The sequence below is a fragment of the Schistocerca americana genome, chromosome 4 (assembly GCF_021461395.2).
Source record: "Schistocerca americana isolate TAMUIC-IGC-003095 chromosome 4, iqSchAmer2.1, whole genome shotgun sequence".
Classification (NCBI taxonomy): domain Eukaryota; kingdom Metazoa; phylum Arthropoda; class Insecta; order Orthoptera; family Acrididae; genus Schistocerca; species Schistocerca americana.
Window position 1 is genome coordinate 256,800,894 of NC_060122.1, and position 27,278 is coordinate 256,828,171.

General features: G+C 36.9%; 1 protein-coding gene across 3 annotated transcripts in view; it reads right to left on the reverse strand.

Annotated features, from left to right (window-relative positions):
• Positions 1-570: 570 nt before the first annotated feature.
• LOC124612931 (protein mono-ADP-ribosyltransferase PARP14-like) overlaps positions 571-27,278 on the reverse strand; it is a 45,198-nt gene continuing 18,490 nt past the window's right edge. For all 3 annotated transcript variants that reach the window (XM_047141431.1, XM_047141429.1, XM_047141430.1), the window contains one exon: positions 571-2,780. In XM_047141431.1, coding sequence (XP_046997387.1) covers positions 838-2,757 — 1,920 coding nt within the window. In that variant the 5' untranslated portion in view covers positions 2,758-2,780 and the 3' untranslated portion in view covers positions 571-837. The remainder of the gene's footprint in view (positions 2,781-27,278) is intronic.

Genomic DNA, 27,278 nt, shown 5'->3' on the forward strand with positions numbered 1-27,278 from the left:
ATAAACACTATTAGTGGAATTATAATTGTATAGAGTAAAACTCTAACTTTAATCTTATCACCTTTATCACATTTCTTATGTATTGGGATGGGTAATTGCATCAGTAATTAATACACTGTTATAACTCATCTAAATGATGTTTCTAAATACTGTTTGGTATTTCATGTTACTAATGCACCTGTGTTTTTCTGTTTCATGTGAGGTGTGTGCACACATTATGACAATGAGGTGTTATTTGGCAACTTAAGCAAAACTAGCCATTTCTGAGAGGATAACAACAGTTAAAGTCCATAAGGAGATGGAAGCAAATTTGTCACAAGGAGCAGTCCAAATTATTACTTATACAAATATTTGAAAAAAATCCCTCCTGATGAACTACCAATGTAAGGTATAGGAGCATCCAGTTGACAAGCTACACTATAATTATCTTTTATAAAATGAAAGTGTGGTATGGTTTTTATTTATTTTGAAAATAACATTAAATTGACATGACTTTTATTTGTTTTGAAAATAATAAAAAAGGCTTCTTAATAAAAACAAATTAAAATGTCCAATGGAAAAATAAAGAAATTCATTGCAATATGACATTATAGTTTGCAGGAGTCATGTAAAATTAACAAACTAAATATTTGTTGCTAACATCCAGTGCTGATATAAGTAATCAGTTTCAAAATAATATGGGCCTCTCTCTATCTTTTCTTCTTTTTATTTTTTAAAAAAACTGTATGAGATGCAGTAATGTAATAATTTCATGAAAAATAATTATTTTATTGAGATTCATCAGTTTTTCAGTAGGATATAATGAAGGACTGATATATATCATGCTATGCTGAAGTATCAAAGTCTGATCCACTTACGAGACTTACGAGGCTTATATTTTCCAGTGTAATACACCACATAAGCAGGATAAAACTCATTATCAGAATATTTGACAATAACTTGACGGTTTGGCTTGACTGTAGTGTCATACCTCAGTTTTCTTAATTCATCTTTGTAAGGTGGTAAAACCATGTCTGGATTTCCCTCAGTTTCATCTGCTATGATGACTCTGAAAACGAATATAATTTTTTCCACCATATTTTTGTCTGAGTAATGACTTGCATAACATGAAATAGGAGTCAGTGAGACCCCTTTCCCAAAGATATTTCCAGTTATAGATCCATGTTTTCTCCAGTCAAGATTTTTTTCACAGATTGAAGAAATATTTTCGATTTTAGAACCATGGAAGAGATATTCTTCTTTAATATGACCATATCTGGACATCATTTCTGCTTTTTTCAAAAGATAATAACTATACAAAAAAGGATTTTGCACTTCAACTATTTTGGTGATATTAAAATGCTTTTGTGTAGTACCCTGAAACAATGTTTTTATCATACTGTATTTAGCACTAATACAAGAAATATCAACTAATTTGAATACTTCATCCTGTAATAAGGCTGTCCAGGATATTTCTTGTTCAAAGACGATCATATGAAGACTCTTTTCTGATTTATTTTTTGCACTGTCTGCCACTTCCTCATTTCCTTTTTCAACCAAAAGTAAGCCGTGGTTTTCTGCACTATGTGCTTCATTATGTGCTACTATCGCATCTGATGATGTCTCAGCTGGAAGCATGCAGTGAGTTTCTTCATCATGTACTTCATTAGGTGTTAGTATTATGTCCGATGGCGTCTCATTGTTTCCTTCTTCTTCTGGACTCGGTTGGTTCGTTGTGAATGTGTCATTTGAGATGAATTCCTCACACACTGGCTTTGTAATTCCCCTATTTTCCACATTCTGATTTTTATCCTCAGTGACCAGAACAGCAATTTCTTTCACAGAACTTCCTGAGCCTGATTCATCACAAGCTGTTTCATTTCTTTCTGAACCATCTTCAATTTCTGATTTATTGATTTCTTTTGCTGTACATGAGCAATTATTTTTCCCATAAGGTGCTTCATTCAGTGTGGTTGTTTCCTTTTTCTGGGGCTTTTGATTTTGATCCTCCAACATTATTATTTCCTTTTGAGGATATTCCGTGCCTGAATTATCATTGACTGGCCTCTTGGTTACACTTATTAGTACTTCCTGGCCTACGGAGACTGGCTTCACACCTTGCATTTCTTGACCATGGAATTTTTCCAGTGACTTGGGAAACAGTGTCTCTTCTTGATTGTCCACTATGGACATTTTGCTCTTTGTTAGTCCCTTATATGCTGCTTCCTCTTCAGCTTCATTTATCTGTCTTTTCCCAACTGTAGAAGAGCAATCAATTTTGTTATGAAACACTTCACTTGTTATTGTTTTCTTGCTTAAAGTATTTTGATCATCATTACTGTTGTCTTCATGAAATAAATCTGCAGTTATATTAAGAGGAAAGCCAGTAACTGACTGTTGAGACTCTTGCTCATTTATATTACTTTCTGACTCCTTATCTGACTGAGTACAAACATGAAAATCTTCTATGTTGTTCGCAACACTTTCTTCAATCTCTAATTTGTGTTCTGTTTTTAACTTCTTTGTTGGTGGATCTGCAGACATCTCAGCTTCTTTTCCCTTCAATAATGTTACACACTGATCCAGACTAGATTGTATGTTTGCTTCATTATAGCCTTGTGCTTCTCTCAGCTGCTGTGCAACTATGTCCACTCCTGACAGTAAACAGCTTTGTGAGCAGTTTTCACAATTCAAAAACATGGTGTTGTCTTCCAGGTATGTGTCTTTTACATCAGGTTTCCCACAAGCTTCCTGAATATGTATATTTTGTATATCCATAGTACTTGTAACTTATCTTCTGCCTGTAAAGGAAGCAGATATGACTCATAAGTTATTACTGCATTTAACTACATTAGATTAGATTACTACTTGTTCCATAGATCATGAACACAACACTTCGTAATGATGTGGAATGTGTCAGGTTAATAAAAGATGTCCATACAAGATATTACATTAGACAAAATATTGGGAAATTACCCACTTACTATATCCAAAAATTCATGTAATGAGTAGAAGGAGTTGCCATTAAGAAATTCTTTTGATTTCCTTTTAAATGCTATATGGCTATCTGTCAGACTTTTGATGCTACTAGGTAAGTGACCAAAGCCTTTGGTGGCAGCATAATTTACCCCCTTCTGAGCCAAAGTTAGATTTAACTTTGAGTAGTGAAGATCATCCTTTCTCCTAGTGTTGTAGCCATGTACACTGCTATTACTTTTGAATTCGTTCGGATTGTTAATAACACATTTCATAAGTGAATATATATATTGTGAGGCTACACTGAAAATTTCTAGCTCTTTAAATAAATGTCTGCAGGATGATCTTGGATGATCTCCAGCAATTATTCTGATTACACACTTTTGTGCAATGAACACTATTTTACTCAATGATGAGTTACCCCAGAATATGATGCCATACAAAAGCAGAGAATGAAAATAGGTGTGATAAGCTAATTTACTCAGATGTATATTGCCAAAATTTGCAATGACCCTAATAGCATAAGTAGCTGAACTCAAACGTTTCAGCAGAGCCTCAGTGTGTTTTTTCCAGTTCAACCCCTCACCAATGCATACACCTAAAAATTTTGAATATTCTACCTTAGCTACCAATTTCTGAGCAAAGTCTATATTTATTAATGGGGTCATTCCATTTACTGTGTGGAACTGAATATACTGTGTTTTGTAAAAGTTCAATGAGAGCCCATTTGCAGAGAACCACTTAATGATTTCCTAAAAAACATCGTTTACAATTTCAACAGTTAATTCTTGTCTGTCGGGTGTGAGAGCTATACTTGTATCATCAGCAAAAAGTACCGGCTTTGCATCTTCGTGAATATAGAATGGCAAGTCTTTAATATATATTAAGCACAGCAGAGGACCCAAGACCGAACCTTGCGGCATCCCATTCTTGATTGTTCCCCAGTTTGAGAAATCTCCAGTTTTTTTTTTTTTTTTTTTTTTTTTTTTTTTTTTTTTTTTTTTTTTTTGCATATTATGTGAACTGCTTATTTCAACTTTCTTCACTCTTCCAGTTAGGTATGATTTAAGCCATTTGAGCACTGTCCCATTCATAGCACAGTACTTGAGCTTATCTAGAAGTATTCCATGATTTACACAGTCAAAAGCCTTTGATAGATCACAAAAACTCCCAATGGGTGACTTCTGGTTACTCAGAGCATTTAATATTTCATTAGTGAAAGTATATATAGCATTTTCCGTTGAGAAACCCTTCTGGAAACCAAACCGACATTTTGTTAAAACTTTATTTTTACAAAGGTGTGAAGCTACTCTACAATACATTACTTTTTCAAGAATTTTGGATAAGGCAGTCAGAAGAGAGATTGGGCGATAGTTGTTGACATCAGTCGTATCCCCTTTTTTATGCAGTGGTTTAACAATGGCATACTTCAGTCTATCTGGGAACATACCCTGCTTCAGAGAGCTATTACATACGTGGCTAAGAATCTCACTTATTTCTTGGGAACAAGCTTTTATGATCCTGCTGGAAATGCCATCAATTCCATGTGAGCTTTTATTCTTGAGAGAGTTTATTATCTTCCTAATTTCAGCAGGAGAGGTGGGTGGAATTTCAATTGTATCAAATGGTGTGGGTAAGGCCTCTTCCATTAACTGCCTTGCTTCTTCTAATGAACATTTACATTCTATTTTCTCTACAACATTTAAAAAATGATTATTCAAAATGTTTTTGACTTCCAGCTTGTTGTTTATCAAGTTTCCATTCGCTTTGATGGTGATGCCATCATCCTGTGCTCTTGGTTGCCCTGTCTTCCTTGTAATAATATTCCAAATTGTTTTGATTTTGTTATCAGAGGCATTAATTTCAGACATGATGCACATGCTTCTGGACCTTTTAATAACCTTTCTTAATGTAGCACAGTAGTTTTTTATAATATTTGGCTGTTTCTGGGTCATTACTCTTTCTTGTTGTTAGATACTGTTCCCTTTTGTGGTTACAAGATATTTTTATTCCTTTAGTAAGCCAAGGTTTTTTGCATGGTTTCTTATAATGTGATTTAACTACTTTCTTGGAGAAACAGTTTTCAAATTCTCGTACAAGTGTATCATGAAATAAGTTATATTTTAAAATTAGCATCAGGTTCAAAAATGGCTCTGAGCACTATGGGACTTAACATCTATGGTCATCAGTCCCCTAGAACTTAGAACTACTTAAACCTAACTAACCTAAGGACATCACACAACACCCAGTCAGCACGAGGCAGAGAAAATCCCTGGCTCCGCCGGGAATCATACCCGGGAACCCAGGCGTGGGAAGCGAGAACGCTACCACACGACCTCGAGCTGCGGACAGCATCGGGTTCCTTGTACACCTCATCCCAGTCTAACTGCTGAAGATTTTCTCTTAAATTTCTAATTGTTGAGTCATTAATTGAACGCACTAACTTGGAGGATAGTTTTGAATTACTGAATGGAGCTATGTCATATACTGTAACTAGCTGAGCATCATGATCAGAAAGTCCATTCTCAACAGGACAAGAATTTATGTTTTTAAACCTATCTTGGTCTATAAAAGTGTTATCTTTCAATGTGCTGCTGTCCTTCACTACCTGAGTAGGAAAATTAATGACAGATGTCAAATTGAAAGAACCGAGCAAGACTTCCAGGTCATTCTTCCTATTACACTCTTTCAGTGAATCAACAATGAAGTCCCCACAAATAATAATTTACTTTCCCCTACCTGACTGATAGCACAACAAGGCATCCAAGTTTTCCAGGAATAAATGAAAGTTTCCTGAAGGGGACCTATATACTGTTACAATTATAAAAGAGCCCTCCTTCAGTTTAAGTTGACAGGCACATGCTCCTATATGTTCCTCTAGACAAAACTTTTTTGTATTTAAGCTTTCTACACAGTGATAACTTTTGACATATATGGCAACTCCTCCTCCCACTTTATTCTCTCTACTCATATGTGGAGCTAGTTTATAACCACTGATATTTACCTTTTCCATATCAGACACAATGTGATGCTCAGACAGGCACAGTATATCTATTAAATTATCAGATTCAATATCATCTAAACAAACCAGGAGCTCATCTACTTTATTCTTCAATCCCAGAATATTTTGGTGAAAAATGGTAACATTATTTTTTACTTTACTTTTGTGATAATCTACTTTTTTCTTTAATCCACCAATATTTTGGTTAAATATGGTGGCATTATTATTTACTTTCCTGTTGTGAGAATTTTGTGAGTTTTGGACCTCTTTAGCACCTGACAGCCTGAACTTCTCACTGGACACTGATATTAGTCTAAAAAAGAGGTACATCCATGAATACTAGTGTCCCCCCTTACGGATTTCGCTAACAAACCTGCCAGTTTACCCTTCCCTTTCCTACTGAGATGTAGGCCATGCCTTGTGAAATCCCCCCTATCAATAGCCTCGACAGGAACCAGTCCAATGTCTGACAGAGTGGCCGCCCGGCGCAACTGATCGAACTCCATATTTACCCTCCTGACAGAGTGGTTCAACTGGGGCTGATGATGCCGCATGAAACCAGGCACCAGCCCAACATTGGTATGGGCATTATAAACACTAGACAGAAATGATGAAATGCAACCACTCATTTTTTATGATTGATGCATGATACACACATGTAACAGCACACAAACTTTACCTTTTACACCTCAAAATTTTCTTGCCCCATACATCTATCCCACATCCGTTGCCACATTAATTTCCTCTCACTCCACTCCTCTCGATCTGAGTAACAGCTCATAAATGGTTAGCACATGGGTGTGTTTGAGTGACAATGTGTGAGAGTGCAGAAAGTATAACAGCTTGAAAGCTATGAACAATCTCTCTATTATTATATATATATTTGTACAATACATCAATCAGCCATAGGTGAGTGATTGCCTTTCCTCATTTATGGATTTTCATTCACAATATCCTGCCCGTCTAGCCCAATGCAATTTCCTGTAACATCACTTAGTGACACCTGTTGCCACTGCAAGCCTGTCACTGGTCACCAAGGCCTTCAAAAGCTCAACTTCATCTTTTGCCAAGGCTGCTACACATCTTTATGTGCCTTGAGGTGAGGAATATCTTACCCAAAATATTGCCCTCAGTACAAAAAGCAGTATTCCATCACCTACCCAGCCTATGGAGTACCCTAGTTCATCCCTATGATATACCCTGCACCAAATCCTGCACCATTACAACATCCACACCTACTATGGTACCCATCCCTGTGGATGAACAAGGTGAAATACATGTTCTGTACATCTATCCACCAACTACTACTGCACTCCTGAACAGGCTCATATAGTCCTTAAAAAATCGCATTACACAACACACATGAAGGCAGTCATGTTACACTAGATTCATTGCAGAAATTACTGGAGAAAATTCCGTGAGTGGATAACTGACCACCTACTTACTAACATGAAATGATTACCAGCAAACAGTGGCTAACTGCTAACTCAGCCACTCTGTTGCTGAAAATTCTGCACAAAACACCAAGACTTCAATATCTGATATAGTATCCAAATATTTGGATTCTCCAGCCCCAGTGTCTTTGAAATATGTTAATGGAACAGTCTCTCAAGCATATCCACCTTCCTCCCAACATGTCTCGCCTAAATCTCTGTGACTCCCTTTCCCATGACTTCAGCCTTAGCCATTACTTTTCCTCTCCTGTCATTTACCACACCAGTCACTGTCAATCCAAAGTTAGTGATTTGTTACCTTTACCCACTCAATCCCTTACTGTTCACAGCTTGGACAACTCAACACATCTGTTTTTCAGAGTGTTCTTTTTCAATCCAAATGTATTTCCAAAGTTTCTGCAGTTCTTGCATCAACACGCATCAGTCAGCTACAAGGTGAGTGTTTAGCTTTCCTTGTTTGTAATTATTACATATGTCCTGAAATTACTGTTTTGCAAAATAATTATATACAACTGATAAAAATTCTTCATTTTATAGCAAAATCTGCGTATGGCAAACCTGGTAATGTTTACAACAGATGTTTGATGACAAGGACACTTCCTATGTCAAGAAATACTCCCAATTATTAACAAATTGAGAACAATGAGATATCAACCTCCGTTTTGGAAACGTTCTGGATCAAACTGTGAAATTTTCTGTGAAAAAATGATTTCTTATTTTTAATACAAATTTAAGGAAAATAGATCTACATGAATCAAAACAAAATGACCAAAACTTCAAACTATTATTAGAAAAACAGAATGAATTGATGTGAATATTTACACACCACCACTATCACCCTTGATAGCAATAAGATTTTTAGCCTGGTAAATCTGGATGATTTAAAATGTTGCATGTACAAACTCATTCCATCCCTTGAGATATACACGAGTAGGATAAAATAATACAAATATCCATTTAATATAGCATGGAGCTATCTATGGCACAAACACAAACACAAAACACACTCATGTACCCAATTCTTTAACACTCAAATTTATGGGACACACACCAAACAGGGCTAACAGGGGATAATAAATGTTTGCAAAGGACACCATGCAGGTAACAGGTTAGTTTGACCAACAGGAATGTGTCAGAGAAATGCTGTAAAACCTGAAGTGGCACACACTTGAAAACTATTTCTCACACAAAAGCTTACTTATTAATATTTAAGTATCAAGTGAAGAATCTTGGAATATACTACAAACTCTTATATATCATTCCCAAAGGGACCACAAGGACAAGATTAGACTACATATTGCTGCACAGAGATGCAATTTTTCTTCTCACACTCTGTGCTCAAATGGAGTGGGATAGAACCATGTTAGCCTACATGGTTCAATGGAAAGTATTCTCTAAAATGCAGAGTATAGATGTAGACATAGCCATGTAAAGAGAGATGGTCCCTATCACAGAAATTAATCTGATATGTCTTTGGTAGTAGAACGAATTATGTACAGCAGCCATGGTCAATATTATATGAATGCCGTGGAAGAGTGAATCTTTATATTTTTCTTATGGTATTAAACATAAATGTAAAACTTATGTTCCAGCACTGCAATTTTGATCCCTTAAGCCACTCCTTTTCAATCAGCCTTAAAGTATGCAGGCAGTAAGTCATCTGTTATGAGTAATACAAGTATAACTTTGCAGCTTACACACTCAAGTGCATGTGGAGAAAGTAAGACATCACAATCAAAGTGACAAATATGCACATTGCAGTATTACCTTGGGTTGGCTGTTATGAATGCTGAAGTATTTACTACACAAAGGGAAGGTCTTACATCATAAAAAGCAGGAAATTTGCATGAACTTATGAAGGCAAACAAGACACATCCATGGAGATACAAAATAAAAACAGGATAAGGTAGATACTACATACAGACTCATTGTGATTTCCACAGCCATCAAAGCCAAATCCTATAACAACAGTTGAGCAATCAGAAGAAGGCAGGCAAAAGACAAGATGAATTACAGCGCTAGCCATTAAAACTGGAACATCAGGGAAGACAGTAAGTAAGAAGATTTACTTTTGTGCATAAACAATTCAATTAAGCTTCCCAGTGTGGTTGCAAATTTTCTTGGAGTAGCATTATTGTATTGTCTCATGTTAGGTTCTTTATTATTTCAAAATGCCATATGTGCCAGAAGATGAAAATGCGCACTTGAAATTCAGCGAACAGTTACAGCTTGCCAATAGTGTGGAATGAAACACTTCATTTAAAATAAATTGACTGTCTCTGTAGAAAAAATTAATGAAAGCCAAATTCCTTTAGCAAAGAGACAAAAATAACTTCAGTGTTCTGCAAGGCAATTAATGCAACTACCAAGAATGGGGCAATAAAATTAAATCAGGAAACTGAAACTGGTGACATATTTCAGCCTTCTGTAATTATGTACTTTAATTTTCTTGATAGCTCCTAGCCACAGAAATCCGTCTTGTTTTCATCTGATGTGAAAGCTGTAGATGGAGAGGAAACAGAAAATCATTAAACGCAAACATAGATCTTGTAGAGACTATCCCCTCCCCACTACTACTCTGACCACTCTGCACATGCGTGAATCTGGAAGCTTGGGCGCACCAGAGAACTGTTTCTGGGTAGCATCTGGCTGCTTGTTGCTACTGCTGATACAGTTAGCAGCCACACTTCAAGTAGCCAGAAGTGGGAGAAGGTACTGCTCACACGCGACTCAACTGAGCATGTGCATGAGTCCGCTGGCAACTGCACAAAGGGAACTAATGTAAATAATAGTGACACCATGCTCATGCTGACTGGGAGCAGTTTGTTGATATTAACTAGTGCTTCATCCTACAGCCTTTAACGCATTTTTATGTTGGCAGATGCTGGTGTATTTTGTTTTTTTTCTCTCATTCATGTTTTATTGTTGCAGTAGTGGGATACAGCAAAATTTTTTTGTTGGAGCATCAGTTCCTACCAGTCAAACTAACAAAAAATTAACTGAAATCTAACAAATGAAAAATTCCTGGAACTCTAAAAATTCCAGTTCTTCCCAATTTTCTTCCAGAGGAAGAAATTCTCAGGTTTTTCCCAGATCTCCCGGTTGTCCATGGGCATGCATATACACCAGGAGAACATAATATAATTATTGCTAACACTTGGTTTAAGAATCATAAAAGAAGGTTGTAAACGTGGAAGACACATGGAGACACAGGAGGTTGATTATATAATGGTTAGACAGAGATTTGGGAAACAGATTTTAAAATTGTAAGACATTTTAAGGGGCAGTGTAGACTTTGGGGTACGAACCGTAGATTAAAAATGAAGAAATTGGAAAAAGTAGGAGATTAAGGAGTTGAAAGAACCAGAGGTTGTTGAGGGCTTCAGAGGGAGAATTAAGCTATGGTTGACTAGAATGGGGGAAAGGAATATCGTAGAAGATGAATGGGTAGCTTCAAGAGATGAAATAGTGAAGGCAACAGAGGATCAAATACATAAAAAACAAAGCCTAGCACAAGTCCTTGGATAACACAAGACATAATGAATCTAACTGATGGATGGGGAAATTTTAAAACTGCAGCAAATGAAGCCGACAAAAGGAAATACAAACCTTTAAAAAAACAAGATTGACAGGAAGCACCAAATTCCTATGCAGGAAGGGCCAGAGGACAAATGTAAGGATTAGAAGCATATTTCATTAGGGGAAAGATAGATATCACCTACATGAAAATTAAAGTGGCCTTTGGGGAAAAGAGAAGCAGCTGTATGCATATCAAGAGCTGAAATGGTAAACCAGCCCTAAGCTAAGAAGCGAAAGCTGAAAGAGTATACAGAGTGTCTATACAAGGGAGATGAACTTGAAAGCAATATTATAGAAAGAGAAGTGGACGTAGATGAAAATAGGATGGGACATACAATACTGTGAGAAGAATTTGACAAAGCTCTGAAAGATCTAAGTCAAAACAAGGCCCTGGGAATAGACGATATTCCATCAGAATTACTGATAGCCTTGGGACAGTCAGCAATTACAAAACTCCTCCATCTGGTGTATAAGATATACGAGACAGACGAAATACCCTCACACTTAAAGAAGAATGTGGTAATCCCAATTTCAAAGAAAGCAGTTGCTGACAAATTCTTCCCATAAATACCAATCTTTCTGAATTCACAGGAGGTAACTCTATCCGGAACATATTCTTTGTTCCCATAACCTCCCTGGCCTCTATCTTTGCTAGACCCTATCCTTCACTTACATCTATTGACTTACTCGCTTCTACTTGAGTGTCTCATACATCCTTGTATCCCCTAGTGCACTTGCGTGAGTGAGTCAGTGCACAAATGGTTTAATTCATACTTAACTGGAAGAATGCAGAAGGTTGAAATTAACAGTACAGATAGTCTACAAAAACCAACATAGTCCTCTAACTAGGGAGGTATCAAGAATGGTGTCCCACAGGGTTCAGTCTTGGCTCCCTTATTGTTCTTAATATATATTAACGACTTGCCACTCTATATTCATGAAGATGCAAAGTTAGTTCTTTTGCTGATGATACAAGTATAGTAATCACACCCAAGAAGCAAGAATCAGCTGAGGAAATTGCAAATGATGTCTTTCAGAAAATTATTAAGTGTTTCCCTGCAAATGCACTCTCACTCAATTTTGAGAAAACGCAGTTTATACAACTCTGTACAGTAAATGGCATAACACCACTGATAAATGTAGACTATGAATGGAAGTCTGTTGCTACGATAGAATACTCAAAATTTCTGGTTGTGTGCACTGATGAGAAATTGAATTGGAAGAAACACAGCGATGATCTGCTGAAACGGTTAGGTTCAGCTACTTATGCTATTAGGGTTATTGTAAATTTTTTCTTCTAATAATTTCCGGGTATGCTGCCGGATCCCGTCGACATTCTGCCACGATATTTCGGCCCAGAGACGGCCGGCCATCATCAGGTGAGTACACAACTACTGAAGAGCCCAGGTGCAGTCGCGGTATTTATGCCGAATCTCGCGGATACCCGGAAATTATTAGAAGAAGAAATACGCCGGGAAAATTTCAGAAGTCACATTGTAAATTTTGTTGATAAACATATCAGTAAATTAGCCTACTATGCCTATTTTCATTCACTGCTTTCATATGGCATCATATTTTGGAGCAATTTGTCATTAAGAGACAAAGTATTCATTGCACAAAAGTGTGTAATCACAATAATAGCTGGAGCCCAACCTAGATTACCTTGCAGACATTTATTTAAGGAACTCAGGATATTCACAGTACCTTTACAATACATGTATTCACTTATGAAATTTGTCATTAATAACCCATCTCAATTCAAAAATAACAGCAAAGTGCATAGTTACAACACTAGAAGAAAGGATGATATTCACTATTCTGGATTAAATCTCACTTTGACACAGAAAGGGGTGAATTATGCTGCCACAAAAATCTTTGGTCATTTGCCAAATAGTATTGAAAGTCTGACAGATAGACAACCAACATTTAAAAGCAAATTAAAAGAATTTCTGAATGACAGCTCCTTCTACTCAATAGATGAATTCTTAGATATGAAGTAGTAACTGTAAAAAAAAAAAAAAAAAAAAAAAAGAAAAAAAGAAAAAAAAAAAAATTAATTAATTAATTAATTTGTGTAAAGGAAACTTATGTTAAAGTGACACGTTCCACATCATTACAAAATGTCGAATTCATGATCTATGGAACAAGGATTAATGTATGTATGTATGTATGTATGCATGTATCTCCCCTTCTCTGTTCCTCTCCCTTTTTCCCCACAACAGAGTCACCTGATTCTGCTAAGTTCATCCCATGGCTCGTGGGTCAAGACCTGAAAGACCTTTCCCTCATAATCTGTGAAGAGCTTTTGGATAGCGCAAATGAGAGCAAGAATTTCCTTAAGAGAATCTTTCACTGGTGATGAGATGTGGATCTATGGTTATGATGTTAAGATCAAGGTTCAATCTTCACGATGGGTCAAGAAAGGTGCTCCAACACCAAAAAAAGCTCATCAGATCAGGTCAAATGTCAAAGCCATGCAGATAGTTTTCTTTTAACTCTGAAGGATTGGTTCATCATGAATTTGTACCACATGGACAAACTGTTAATCAAACGTAGTATCAGGACGTTGAGCCATGCCAGCTTTGCAACTATCGATATTTATTCAGAGATGCTAACTTTTCAGCACTTGTGTGTCGGTCGCGAGGTGGCACGGCTGTGAGTGGATCGACAGGTGAGTGCAAGAGTTTGTTTGGAGATGGGGAGGAGACGGTGCAATTGCCTGAGGAGGGGAGGTAACTCGGTCGGTAAAGAGGTGTTTTGAAAAAGCATGTACAGGGACAGTTGTAATGGCTGTGTCTTGAGATGGTTTGCACAACCAATCAGTTGGTGGCCATTAACCGATTACATTTTATTGGGAGATTGTACTGATGACCTACTTTTCTGATGCTGTTGGACAATTATTTCACTGACCTGATAAGGTGAAATCATTCTGTTTATGTCTTTCACCAGCCATGCACTTTCTGCCTTACGTATTGCAAGTGTACCTCACCTGAAACAAACTATTAGCAAGTGCTCAGCTATAAAACTCTGTTAGTAATCTTTGTTGTGGTTGGATGCTACGCAATTTGTTGCATCATTCTGATCGAACTGTCATTGCTTGGTGTCTAGTAGCATTGACATTCTGCCTTACCATCCAAGCTGTGGGGCTTATTGTGTATAATGTTTTAAAACTGAGTGTTAAGTTTGTTTCAGGTAATATTGTGGATCTTGAACTGTATGATGTATCAAAGTATGCTAACTCTGTGAGACACTTGTGCCGAGGTTTGAATGTCGGCATCCAACAAGGGCTTGATTATCATACGGAAAAAATATCATTTAGTGTCTTTTTGGGGATATCACGCATGGAAGTGAGCTCAATCAGTTATTTAAAATATCTCAACCCTGAATCTTGTTTAATTGTTACTTGTAAGCTAAATTTAGCAGTCACAATTTGTTTTAACTCTTTCAATACTGCTGCAATGCCTTTTATTTTAAGTTGTTTTATTAACATAGCACTGTTTGAGACATTCCGTTGTAGCGTGTTGTTGCTAAATCTGCACATGCGATTTGTTGGACTATAATTGTTGACAATTTGTTCCACATCTGTGCCTAAGTGGAGGGACTGGGCTACACCTTTGGGTTCTCACTTGTTCTTGTATCTGACAGAACTGAACTTTCCGTTAAGGCCCAGGTGCACCCAATGACAGCCCTCTGAGTTAAGCGTTCGTGGGGAGTGAAGTCGGACGCACCTACTGTACATCACGCCCTCGGTCAGGCCAATGAAGGGGGCCCAAGCGGCACAACCAGGTGTGGCCCGTGTTGGCTGCTCTGCAGGACATTCATGTCTGCACTTGGTCAATGCCGTGAGCCAGGAACTATTTGTAAGAGAAGTGTCTGATGTATATTATTGCATGTCTGGTTGGGAGTCCGTATGTAAGGTTACTGTTTATTGTAAACGTATATATTTGGGCAAGGTTTTAAAACTGTCTGTAAGTGAATGTACAATAGCCCTTTGGGCGTGCAGTGTTTTCTATTTTCTATAAAGAAGGTTTTACCTTTCTCATTTGAAAATTTGTTATACACTCATTGGTGATTAAAGCCAACTGATAGGCTTCATGTATGAATGTTCTCTCACTGGGAGTTTATTATTATAAATGTTATTCCTTCACTATTTTGTTAATACAAAAAATAGTATTTACAGTTCATGTGTAAGGTTACCCTTTTTTTTCAAAAAGAATACATTTGGGCAAGGTTTTAAAACTATCTGTAAGTGAACTTACGGTAGTCCTTTAGGCGTTCAGTGTATTCTATTTTTTTATAAAAAGCCTTATCTTTCTCATCTGAAAAGTTGTTATACTTTCTTTGGTATTTAAAGCCAACTGATAGGCTTCATTTACACATGTTCTCTCACTTGAAGTTTATGCTAATTGTGACTTCTGTTGATTGACTTCAATATATATTGTGAGCAATAAAAAGTGAATGCTCCCCTATCCTCAGGCCAGTCCTTCCACTTAGTCCGTTGGGCATTTTATGATATGCCAAGGTAATACCGGTATCAGATGTTTTGTGATGCCTGTGAGAAAATGTGAGAAGGAAATGGTCTGAAGTGTGGTAACACAATTCATGGCTCTGCACCCTCACATTCATCCCTGTTGGTGCACGACTACTGCACAAAAAACGAAATCACTGTGCTGACTCATCCTCCACACTCTGCAGATTTCTTTTTTTATTCCCAACACTGAAAACCCTGTTAAAGGACAAAGATTTGCAACAGTAGATGAGATAAAAGAAAATTTGCAGACAGCACTTCATGTCATCCAGCAAGAGGCGTACTAAGACTGCTTCCAGAAATGGAAACAGTGTTGGGAGCAGTGTATTAATTGAGGAGGAGAGTATTTCAAAGGAGACCATGCACAATGAGTAAAAGGTAAGTGCAGAAAAAGTTTGTGGACAAAGTTCCAGAATTTTGAACAGACCTCGCATTATGGTCAAATGTTAACAATAAAATATACCAACTATTTCAGTATAGATCACAGAAGAAATGTACTGCATTGAGAATCATGAACATCGATTTAAAAAAGGTGTTTTAGAGAGAAATTATGGGAAGAATGCTGGGTAGACAGTGTTAATGGAAAATTCAATTCTTTCTTAAACATATTCTTTAAACAATGGAAGCTGTCGGTACCAGTTTGAATTACCACAATCGACGGTTTAACATCTGCGTGTGCTTGTAGGCTAAATAATAGAAGTAGGGTTGTCTCAGCTCGATGTAATAATTTATTAACAAAAGCCTGCGGTCGGAACAGACAATAATACACTGCAACCGATAACTCGTGCGAAGGCATGAGAAAAGTTCAGCATGGTAAATTATTCCATATCTAACACATTTGGATTCACGCTTCCGCCACAGAGTAGAACATAGAACAGAAATCAACAATCAAAGAGTAAATCACAGAACAAATGTCACTTGTGTATAGCGTCTCTGGCGTCCAGCAGAAAGTTTCACGGCACTGTACTTTCAAACACCCGTGCGTGTCACGGCACTGGACAATGACAGAAGACGCTACAGAAACTCTTGGTTGGAAAATCAACAATGTAGGAAAACACAGATTGCCACTTACCATAAAGAAGACATGTTAAGTTGCAGACAGGCACAATTAAAGAGCATTCTGTTCCGAACGTGAAATGTCTTTGCTTGTGCGAATGAATGGTGTGTGTTTCTTCTTCTTCTTCTTCTTTTAACATGTTCTTACAATACTATTGAGTCTTTTAATCCAAAATACTTTTGAGTCTTTTAATCCCCTAAACCAAATACAGACAAAATTGAACAACAGCAAGAATATGGGGTGGATGGCTGCAGGAAAAAAGTATCTTGTGCTATAAAAAAAAGAGCTCTATGTAATTCAGAGAACAAGGACTAGCCAACATTTGAAACTCCATTACCATCAATATTGTCCAACTCTCCAGTCTGTTATTAACTGCTCATTTATAATGCACATAAAAAACACTAAGAATAAGGCAAAATTATTTGGAACATTATTAAACAAGAAAGAAACAAACCTAATTATCCACATGAAATTAAGTCCCCAGAAAACAGCTCTAGCAGAAACAGTGACACTTTCAAATCACTGGCCACCAAATTCAGTGGTTACTTCATCACAGTGGCTGAGAACACTGCCGGCAATATCAGACGTGTCAGATTTTTTTATACAGACATTGCATGCACCACCAATAGACATTACTTTCAAAAATACAGCTCCTATGGTCGTTACATAACTCACTAGGTTACTAAAAAGTAGTATTTCTGATGGTGTTTCTAGCAGAATATTAGAACCTTGTGCTGACTTGCAGCATATTTCCTGTCATACTGAAATATGTTGTCATAACATCCAATAAAACTGTTGATAAGCAGAACAACTCTAATTACAAACCAATATCACTCCTTCAGCCCTTTCAAAAGTATCTGAGGGAGATCCTATGATAGAATACTGACTCATTTAACTGAGCAAGACTTGTTAACCACCTCTATTTGGCCTTTAAAGGTTTCTCCCTACAGAAACAATTGCAACAGCTCAAGAAAGAACTGCTAACAGAGCTAAACATGAAAAATTATCCTGCTGGTGTGTTCAGGAACCTAGTCAAAGGCTTTGATTGTGTGTGTCACAATATCCTGCTTGACAATCTCCAGAGAGTCTCATTAACAGACAGTATCTTGGATATTAAAATAGCCTCAGAATGGGGGAGCATAATATGCGGAGTACCACAGGCATAAGTACTAGGCCCACTCTTGTTGCTGACCTACAAAAATGGTCTTCCAGTGACTTTAAAAGGCAGTTCAAAAACTAATAGAAGCACACTAATGAAGGTCCCAATCGTAGAACATACTTGACAGATAATAGCTAAACAGGCCTATGAGTGATTCTTTGCTAATGCAGTTGCATTAATGAGTAATTTTACTAAAATAGTGAAGTAACTTAACAGTGATAAGAAACAAATAAAAGAAAAACTAGACACTGTGATTGCCATAACCTATAGGTTAGGAATTTTATTACTACGAATGAAAGAAGCATCTCAGTCTTCAAGAAACATGGAAAGACAACTTGTAGAGGCCATGGAAAATCATGTGTCACATATTATGCCTGAATGCTAAACTGAGGCAAAACCCAAATGCAAGACTGGAGTGTATCCGAAAAACAGCACCTATCACTGTCACCAATCATAATAGTAGTAAAAAGACTATGAATCAATCAGGGGGTAATTTTCCAATGACATATAATGGTGAAGTATCAAACATTGCTACTGTGGCATCTGCATCAAGTGCAAACAACCAGTACATCAGTGAAACAAAATCTATCACTGAAAACAAATCAAATACACATGTAAATGACAGGGTGAATGGAAACTCTTCAAAAAGTGTCAATAAAAATTGGCAGGAAGTGAACAGTTGAGGAGGCCTAAGAAATTCAAATGTAGCTAAAATAAATAAATAAAAAGAACCACTCAAAATCACTGCAGACACAGCAAAAGAAAATAAAATAGGGAAAAGCAGGTGAACAGTATGCCTTGAAACCTTATACGTAAACATTCGAAAATGTCAGTGCTAAAAACAGAAGTAAAGTCATAATACATACTGGCAATGAAAATCGACTGCTGTTACGTGAGAATAATGTCCAATTCCACCTAATCAAAGTAAACGGTGGCACCACAGCTAAAACTCTAACTAACTTCTTACAAAACACTTCTCCAGATTACAGCAGTTTTACAGTTGAACAACTGGAAATGAACAGAATAAATAACAGCTTTGACATTGGTGTTGATTTCTGACCTAAAAGATAAAATTATTGACAACAGTATATGGCTGAAGAATGTTGGGATGAATCGTTTTTTATTCTGGAGGATGCTACCTGTACCCATGCAATAAACTCTTCAAGACCAACATCCTAGTGGAAAGGTAAATGACAGCACTGGGAAAAAAGGAAGACTTAGTTATAGCCAACACAAATGTGCAGTGTCTCTGGAGAAAATTTTATATATTGTCACTCTTTGTTGAGGAACTGAGTACCGATGTATTATGCGTGTGTCAGCACTGGCTAGCCCAACCAGAAACATGATACTATGGATATACTGAATATCTGCATGGTGATGTGTCTGTGTATGCAAATAGTAAGTGCAGTACCAAGAAAAGTGACATAAAACTTATGTGTAAATCTGGGCTTAGAACTATTTGCTTTGGGGCTGCCAAATGCTAACTTAACAGTTGTTTCTGTGTACAGTTCCCCACATGGCAATTCTGAAAATTTCATCAACCAACTGGAATCTGTCTGTGTCATCTAGTGTGCCTAGGAGTAAAGATTGCCTATGTGGAGACTTCAACATTCATATCACAGAATATAGCGATAAACTGAGAGCTTTCATGAACTTAGTGGGCAGCTATGGACTCTTTGTGGCAAATTGTCTACCAAAATGAGCAGGTGTCTGTCTTGACACAACTGTCACAAGCCTAAATAGTTGGCACTACTAAGTGTAATTTGCCCTACACTAGTAGATCACAACGCAATAATCATGAAGCTATGGAGAAACTCAGTAAGTACACAACAAATTCACAGCTAGCGTTCAAATTATGTGTTCCTCAATAGGGTTGTTGCAATGAAACATTTAGATGCTTTCAAAACTTCAGTGTCTGCTGTAAACTGACACCAAACAGTTGGAAAATTGGCACCAAATGATGCATTCAGTTGCATGTTCCACACTTTTAAAGTTGAATTTGATGAAATTTTTTCACTAAAACCCAACAGTTATTCAACTAGCAAATCAAAGTACACACAGAAGTAAAGATAGTGTATACTACTAGACTAACTAAAATAAAACACATTGTCCAAATACTAAATAAGCTCAAAGCAAGTAAAGACGCAGACTGTTATTCACATGCCAAAGGGATCTACAGAAAGGAAATAGAAAAAGCAAAGAAGAAAAATAATGGCAAATTTATTGAAGAAACTGACAATCCTTGCACAGCAACATTGGATCTGGTTAATGAACACAGGAAAAGAAGCACCACTTGCTCTAATTCTTGCAGTCCAATGAATTTAATTGATATTTCATAACAACAGTCGAAAGTAAAGTACGTGAAATTCCAAACTCTGCAGCTAAAATTCAGAAATAAATGCATCATGACAAAGCAGAAGACTTGTGTCCAAATGACATAATAAAAACTGTAAAAAAGAAGTACAAACCCCCAGGGAGTCTCAATATTTAGAGCAGACTCTGTAGTACATCAAACATTATAATCCAGGAAATTGGACAGCCGTAATAAATGTCTCCATGCTTTGGAATTTCCAGACTCCCTAAAAGTAGTACACGTACTACCTATTCACAAAAAAGGTACCCCACATGAAGTCTCAAGCTACAGGCCTATATCTATAATACCAGTACTAGCTCAGGTGATGGAGCCCGTAATGAAAGATCAACTATTGTGTTACTTTTACAATGCACAAAATGACTTTCGGAAGGGCAGGTCAATGACAACAGCAGCACACCAATTAGTTACAAGTATAGGGCAGGTCAATGACAACAGCAGCACACCAATTAGTTACAAGTATAAGTCTGGGTTTTGAAGACAAAGAGTTTATAGCAGTGGTACTCTGTGACCTTAGAAAGGCATTCGACTGTATCCCAAATAAAGCTCCACTCAGAAAACTAAAATCATATGCTATTGGAGAATCTGTTCTGCGAACTCTTGAATCCTAGCCGAGTAACAAAAGACAGGCTGTTATCAGTACAAGAAGTTACAACGTGGTGTGCCAGAGGGATCCATAACAGGGCCTCTGTTGTTCCCAATTTTCATTAATGACTTAGGCCCTTTTTTCAAGCTTGTCCTCAAAGGGAGAGGCTGTTCAACAACCAGTAGTCCTATTCAGTTAAGCCAAGGCATGATTCACCATGAACAAGATGGAAGTTGATGATGACAGAGAACACAGAGGATGATGTGCATCCTCAGTGATACTGGAGCACTGGCTGACACAACATCCATTAAAGGTCTGGGCATTTTCATTGATACCACGTTAACCTTGCATCAGCACTCTTAATATGTATGTTCCAAACTTTCACAGATCCTATATCTCTTGAAGAAAAAAAAAAGTACAACATAAGAACAGTAACTGCAAACAGTGTACTATTCAATGTTTCACATCCACATCAGTTATGGAGTGTTGCCATGGGGCCATTCTGCAGACACAAATCATGAGACCAACAGAAAGAGAAATGAAGTTCACCAACACTGCACTTGCAATGAAGACAGTATAGCTCAACCAAGATATCTATTAACAAAGGCCCAAAACAGCTTCCCAATGGCAACCTTAAAACTATTTAATGTACTGATTGAATATATTACTCTTTATCAATGCAGAAATTTAGAACTAACATTTTGTGCAAATTAAAAGAGCGATCTTTGTACAGTATTGAAGAATTCTTCTCTGGTAATAGCACAGAATCTACTTGAGCTGCAACCGAGTACTGTAACTACAACAGCACCTCTGCCATTTAATAACACTATGTTCTTGTATTGATTTTATATTTGAGATATTGTTGTCAAGTATACTGTAATCTAGTCAACTTTAATATGTTGTATAGTATCCACATTAGTATCATGGTATAAATTGCAATACTGTAGTCATTTTATGGTGGTAAAATTATTGTATCTTGGTAATATTATTGTATCTTAATGCCCTCTATCCAGTCTTGGCTGGTGAATGAAAGAATTGGTAATAAATAGTAATAACAGTTTAAATCTTAATCTCTCAAAGACTCAAGTTACGCAGTTTTAAACAAGCAATAATAATCAAAACATTAAAGTAAAAATTAATGGTCATACACTAAATGAAAGACACTGTGCAAAATTCCTTGAGGTCCAATTGGGTAACAAGATAAAATGGAGTCAACACATTGATAACTGATGAAGCAACAGTGTTCCATGTGTTATGCCTTTAGAAGAATCTCCCAGTGTGTTGCTCTAAAAGTCATGAGTGTTTTGCCTTATGGAATTATCTTCTGGAGCAGTGCACTCAAACTAAATAGTGTCAGTTCTGCAAAACTGAGCAGTAAGAATATTCTGTAAAGTAGATAATCATACATCTTGCAAAGGTCTCTTTAAAGGTCTTGAAATTCTTACCCATTTCTCAACATATTTATACTAAATGGTTTTTGTTGCCCATAATAAAAAATAGTTTCAGTTTGTGTGATAAAACCAGTCACAATACAACACAAAATAATTGTCATGTAAACTTTGTCTCCTTGTGCAGTGTGCAGAATGGAGTTATGTACCCTAGTGGTGAGAGATTCAACAAGCTCAGATCTAACAAAAAGCAAGAAATTAGGAATCCCTATCAATCAAAAGAAAATTAAAAAAGTATCTCATCTGCCACACTTTCTACAAATTATCTGAATATCTCGATCAGGGATTAAAAATTTCTGTAGGCTACACAGCAAGTAGCAGTGTCAGTTGTAAATTTATATGACTCTAAATGACTCATTATTTATAGGTCTAAAAATATTTTCTTTGAAAAATACCACTACAAACAAGTAAATATTAAGCTACTAATAGGAGATAAACAGCAGCTATCATAAAACTGAGGAGAGAGCACATGTTTCCAAAGCAGTTGCTTTCTTGCTAATTTACTCGATTACATTTACACGGAACATGTGTAAATAGCACTAAGCAGTACAGTGACTGTTTGCTGTTACCTGTTGTTGTTGTGGTCTTCAGTCCAGAGACTGATCTGATGCAACTCTCCATGCTCTTCCATGTCCTCTGCTGTCTCCGACAGAATTAAATCATCGACAGTTATTATTTCTTCTCCATGGATTTTAATTCCTTCTTCAAGTTTTTCTTTTGTTTGCTTTACTGCTTGCTCAATATACACGTTGAACAACATCAGGGATAGGCTACAACCCTGTCTCACTCCCTTCTTAACCACTTCTTCCCTTTCGTGCCCCTAGACTCTTATAACTGCAATCTGGTTTCTGTACAAGTTGTAAATAGCCTTTCACTCCCTGTACTTTAGACCTGCCACCTTTAGAATTTGAAAAAGAGTACTCCAGTCAACATTGTCAAAAGCTTTTTCAACGTTTACAAATGCTAGAAACAGTATTTTGCAAAACTGACATGCTTTCTTCTGGATTGGAATTATTATATTCTTCTTGAAGTCTGAGGGTATTTCGCCTGTCTCATATATATTGCTCACCATATGGAAGAGTTTTGTCATGGCTGGCTCTCCCAAGGCTACCAGTAGTTCTAATGGAATGTTGTCTACTCCTGCAGCCTTGTTTCGACCTAGGTCTTTCAGTGCTCTGTCAAATTCTTCACACAGTATCATACCTCCCATTTCATCTTCATCCACGTTCTCTTCCATTTCCATAACATTGCCCTCAAGTACTTAGCCCTTGTACAGACCCTCTATATACTTCTTCCACCTTTCAGCTTTCCCTTCTTTGCTTAGGACTGGTTTTCCATCTGATCTCTTGGTATTCATACAGGGGTTCTCCTTTCTCCAAAGGTCTCTTCAATTTTCCCATAAGCAGTATCTATCTTACCTCCAGTGATACTTCTACATCCTTACATTTGTCCTCTAGCCATACCTGCTTAGCCATTTTGCACTTCCTGTCAATCTCATTTTTGAGACATTTGTATTCCTTTTCACCTGCTTCATTTACGGCATTTTTAGATTGCTTCTATCACCAATGACATTCATATCTCTTCTGTTATCCAATGATTTCTACAAGCTCTCATATTTTTACCTACTTGATCCTCTGCTACCTTCACTATTTCATCTCTCAAAGTTACCCATACTTTTTCTATTTATTTATTTCCCCTGTTCTTATGAACCATTACCTAATGCTCTCTCTGTAACTCTCTGCAACCTCTGGTTCTTTCAGTTTACCCTGGTCTAATTTCCTTAAATTCCTACCCTTCTCCAGTTTATTCAGTTTTATTGTGATCAGAGTCCATATCTGCCCCTGGAAATATCTTCAAATTTAAAATCTGGATACTGCATCTCTTTTCTACCATTATATAATCTCTCTGAAACCTTCCACTGTCTCCAGGCATCTTTCATGTGTACAGTCTTCTTTCATTATTCTAAAAGCAAATATCACCTATGTTATGCTCTGTGCAAAATTCTGCCTGGCAGCTTCCTCTTTCATTCCTTACCCCAGTCCATATTCACTTACTGCTTTTCCTTCTCTTCCTTTTCCTACAATCAAATTCCAGTCCCCCATGACTATTAAATTTTTGTCCCCCTTAACTATTTGAATAATTTCTTTTGTTGCATCATACATTTGCTCAATTTCTTCATCATCTGCAGAGCTAGGTGGCATATAAACTTGTATTACTGGGATAGAAGTGGGCTTCGTGTCTATCTTGGCTACAATAATGCGTTCACTACGGTGTTCGTAATAGCTTATCTGTGTTCCAGTTTTTTTAATTCATTATTAAGCATATTACTGCATTGACTGATTTTGTATTTATAATCCTGCATTCACCTGACCAGAAGTGTTGTTCCTCCTGCCACTGAACTTCACTAATTTCCAATATATCTAACTTTAACTTATCCATTTCCCTTTTTAAATTTTCTAACCTACCAGCCCAATTCACAGATCTGACATTCCACACTCTGATATGTAGAATGCCATCAGAGAATGTTTCTCCCGATAATGACGTCCTCCTGTGTAGTGCCACCCAGAGATCTGAATCGGGGACTATTTTACCTCCGTAACATTTTACCGAAGAAGACGCCATCATCATTTAACTATACAGTAAAGTTGCATGCCCTTGGAGAAAATTATGGCTATACTTTCCTCTTGCTTTCAACTGTTTGCAGTACCAGTGCAGCAAGGCCGTTTTGGTTGATGTTACCAAGCAACACCCCTCCATCGTACTTTATATTGTTCCACGACCCTGATGGTTCTCCTTCTTGATATAGTATATAAAACGTGATTGATGAATGACTGCTAAGAGTGAGTGTGCTTGAAAATGGTTGCCATATGACTGTCTAATGACTGAGTACTATACTAATGTATATCTGTTCCCTGGTATGAGTTTGTTTTCTGGGTCAACTCTCTTACTGCTTATAACTCTCAGGACAGGCATAAAGAAGAGTGACCAAAAAGGATGGGAATTCTTCTTTTGCCACGTATTTATTTTCTTGGAAGTGCAGTGTTTATTAAGAAATATACAATAATATTTCCTAATATCTTCCTCAAAAATGAAAACAGACATGGGACGGAAAAAAACTTTCACACTCACCAAGTAAAAACAGGACTTTGCCAACAAGGAGCACTACAATATATTTAAATTATGTAGAATAACTGCCAAAAGAAATTATTGCAGAAAATGACCTCACAAAATTCAAAGCAGCCATGATAGGATATTTACTTATGAATTGTGTTCCTCCACAAAGTTTGAGGCAATTTAAGTCTTAAAAGCTTGTAAGAGTGTTGCAGGGTAGGTTGTGCAGAGAAACAATTGTTAAGAAAAAAATTCTACATGTTGCCCTGTTTCGGAGCTAATTAGCTTTGAAGTTAGCCAATCAGGCCACGGTGCGCACAAATTCAAGCATGTTGTCATATACAACTAGTGTCAAGTATTCTCACAGTATACATGATAGTGCACGAGACTGCTCAGCTTTTGGCTTTTGTTTAATCCTTGATACTGTGCCATGCCTAATTTTTGTATCTGTCTCTTGTTCAGTTTTAGGAAAGCAACCGAACATGTTTGTGACACTTTCTGTGGAAGGCTGCTTGAATTTGTGTGCGCATTAGCCCAATTGTCTAACTTTGATACTAATTAACTCAGAAATGACACAATGTATCGACTTCTTTTTAACAGTTGTTATACAGCACCACACACCATTCAGTTGTAATTATCTCTAGGGCAATAAGTTAATCACTTGTGAAGCATGTATATATGTCACTGATTTATTTATAATTACCTATTTAAAGTTTATATATGCTTAAACCATGCCTGTTCACAATTACTGTTATTACACAAACAACTTATTTGTATCACGGATATGTAATAGATATTCAGTCACAATTCGCTATTTAAATTTAGTACAGCTGTAAATAATACCTTATGCAATATCTAAAGCACTGAACCATAAGTGTGAGACTTACTGGACCACGCAAAATATGATACACAACAATACCTGAAACAAATCTACGAAAAATGGCATGTACTATAACTTACTACCTGGATAAAAAATACTGTTGGCTGAATACAATCTTGGTGCCATTAAGAGAGGTTGTTTTTCATTTTTCATTTTAATATTCTCCTATAATGTACAAGTAAAATTATTTGTGTTCTATGTGCTGTGTAGGTCTATCAATTCGACAAAGGTTGTTCGTTGCTGTGGGACGTGATCTGCTGGCAACATGCAAACCATGCACCTGTACTTGGTAATCAAAAGGAAGCATGGGAGATAAATCATGTGTTGACTGCTGGCCACCACCTGGAGTGTTGGTTCCAGGCTGGATGCCCTCTTGAGCCCCAGCTTTCAGCTAGCAATGTCATGACACCTTTCCCATTTGTTGCTTCTCAGACTTTGTACCAACACTTCTTGACTACCATGACTAGCTACTCCTTCACGAACCAACCTGGGTACAAATCTCTTGCATGGTCCTCCTATATATGTTCTTACAGAACATTTACAATTTACAGCCTTTACAAGGTATCTTTCTCCACCCAGTTGGTCTACTTGTTCATTCCATTTTCTCCTATTTTCCTTTATTTTCTCATTTAAGTTATATATTCCTAAATGTTTCCTTACCTCTTCATTTCTTTCTTGGTCTTCCCTTGTACATCCTTCCACACTTCTTAGAAATCATATTTCTTGTGACTGTATTCTACTTTCTTGATATCTTGTTCTTGCCCACACTACACTTCCATTAAATAAGGGTTGGTCCTGCTATTGTTTTATAAAACTTCAGCTGGGTTTCTTTTCTGGATTTATTCTGCAAACTTTTTACGATAGTTAAACATAAGGAAATACAGGGTGATTATAATTAAAGTTAAACTTTCAAGCTGCTGTAGAAATAACACCACTGTTCAGAATGACATCAAATTGCAACGGAATATTATCGGAGAAGGGCAAACACATTGGCAGAAGAAAAATAAATAGTTACAATGTATAACAATAGATGACACTGTAAGCATCTTAATTTAATAGTGATCAGCTACAATTGACAAATGAATCATACAACATTGCCTAAGGTGCACGTTTGATGTTAAACAAACTGTACTACTCAGTGTGCATGGG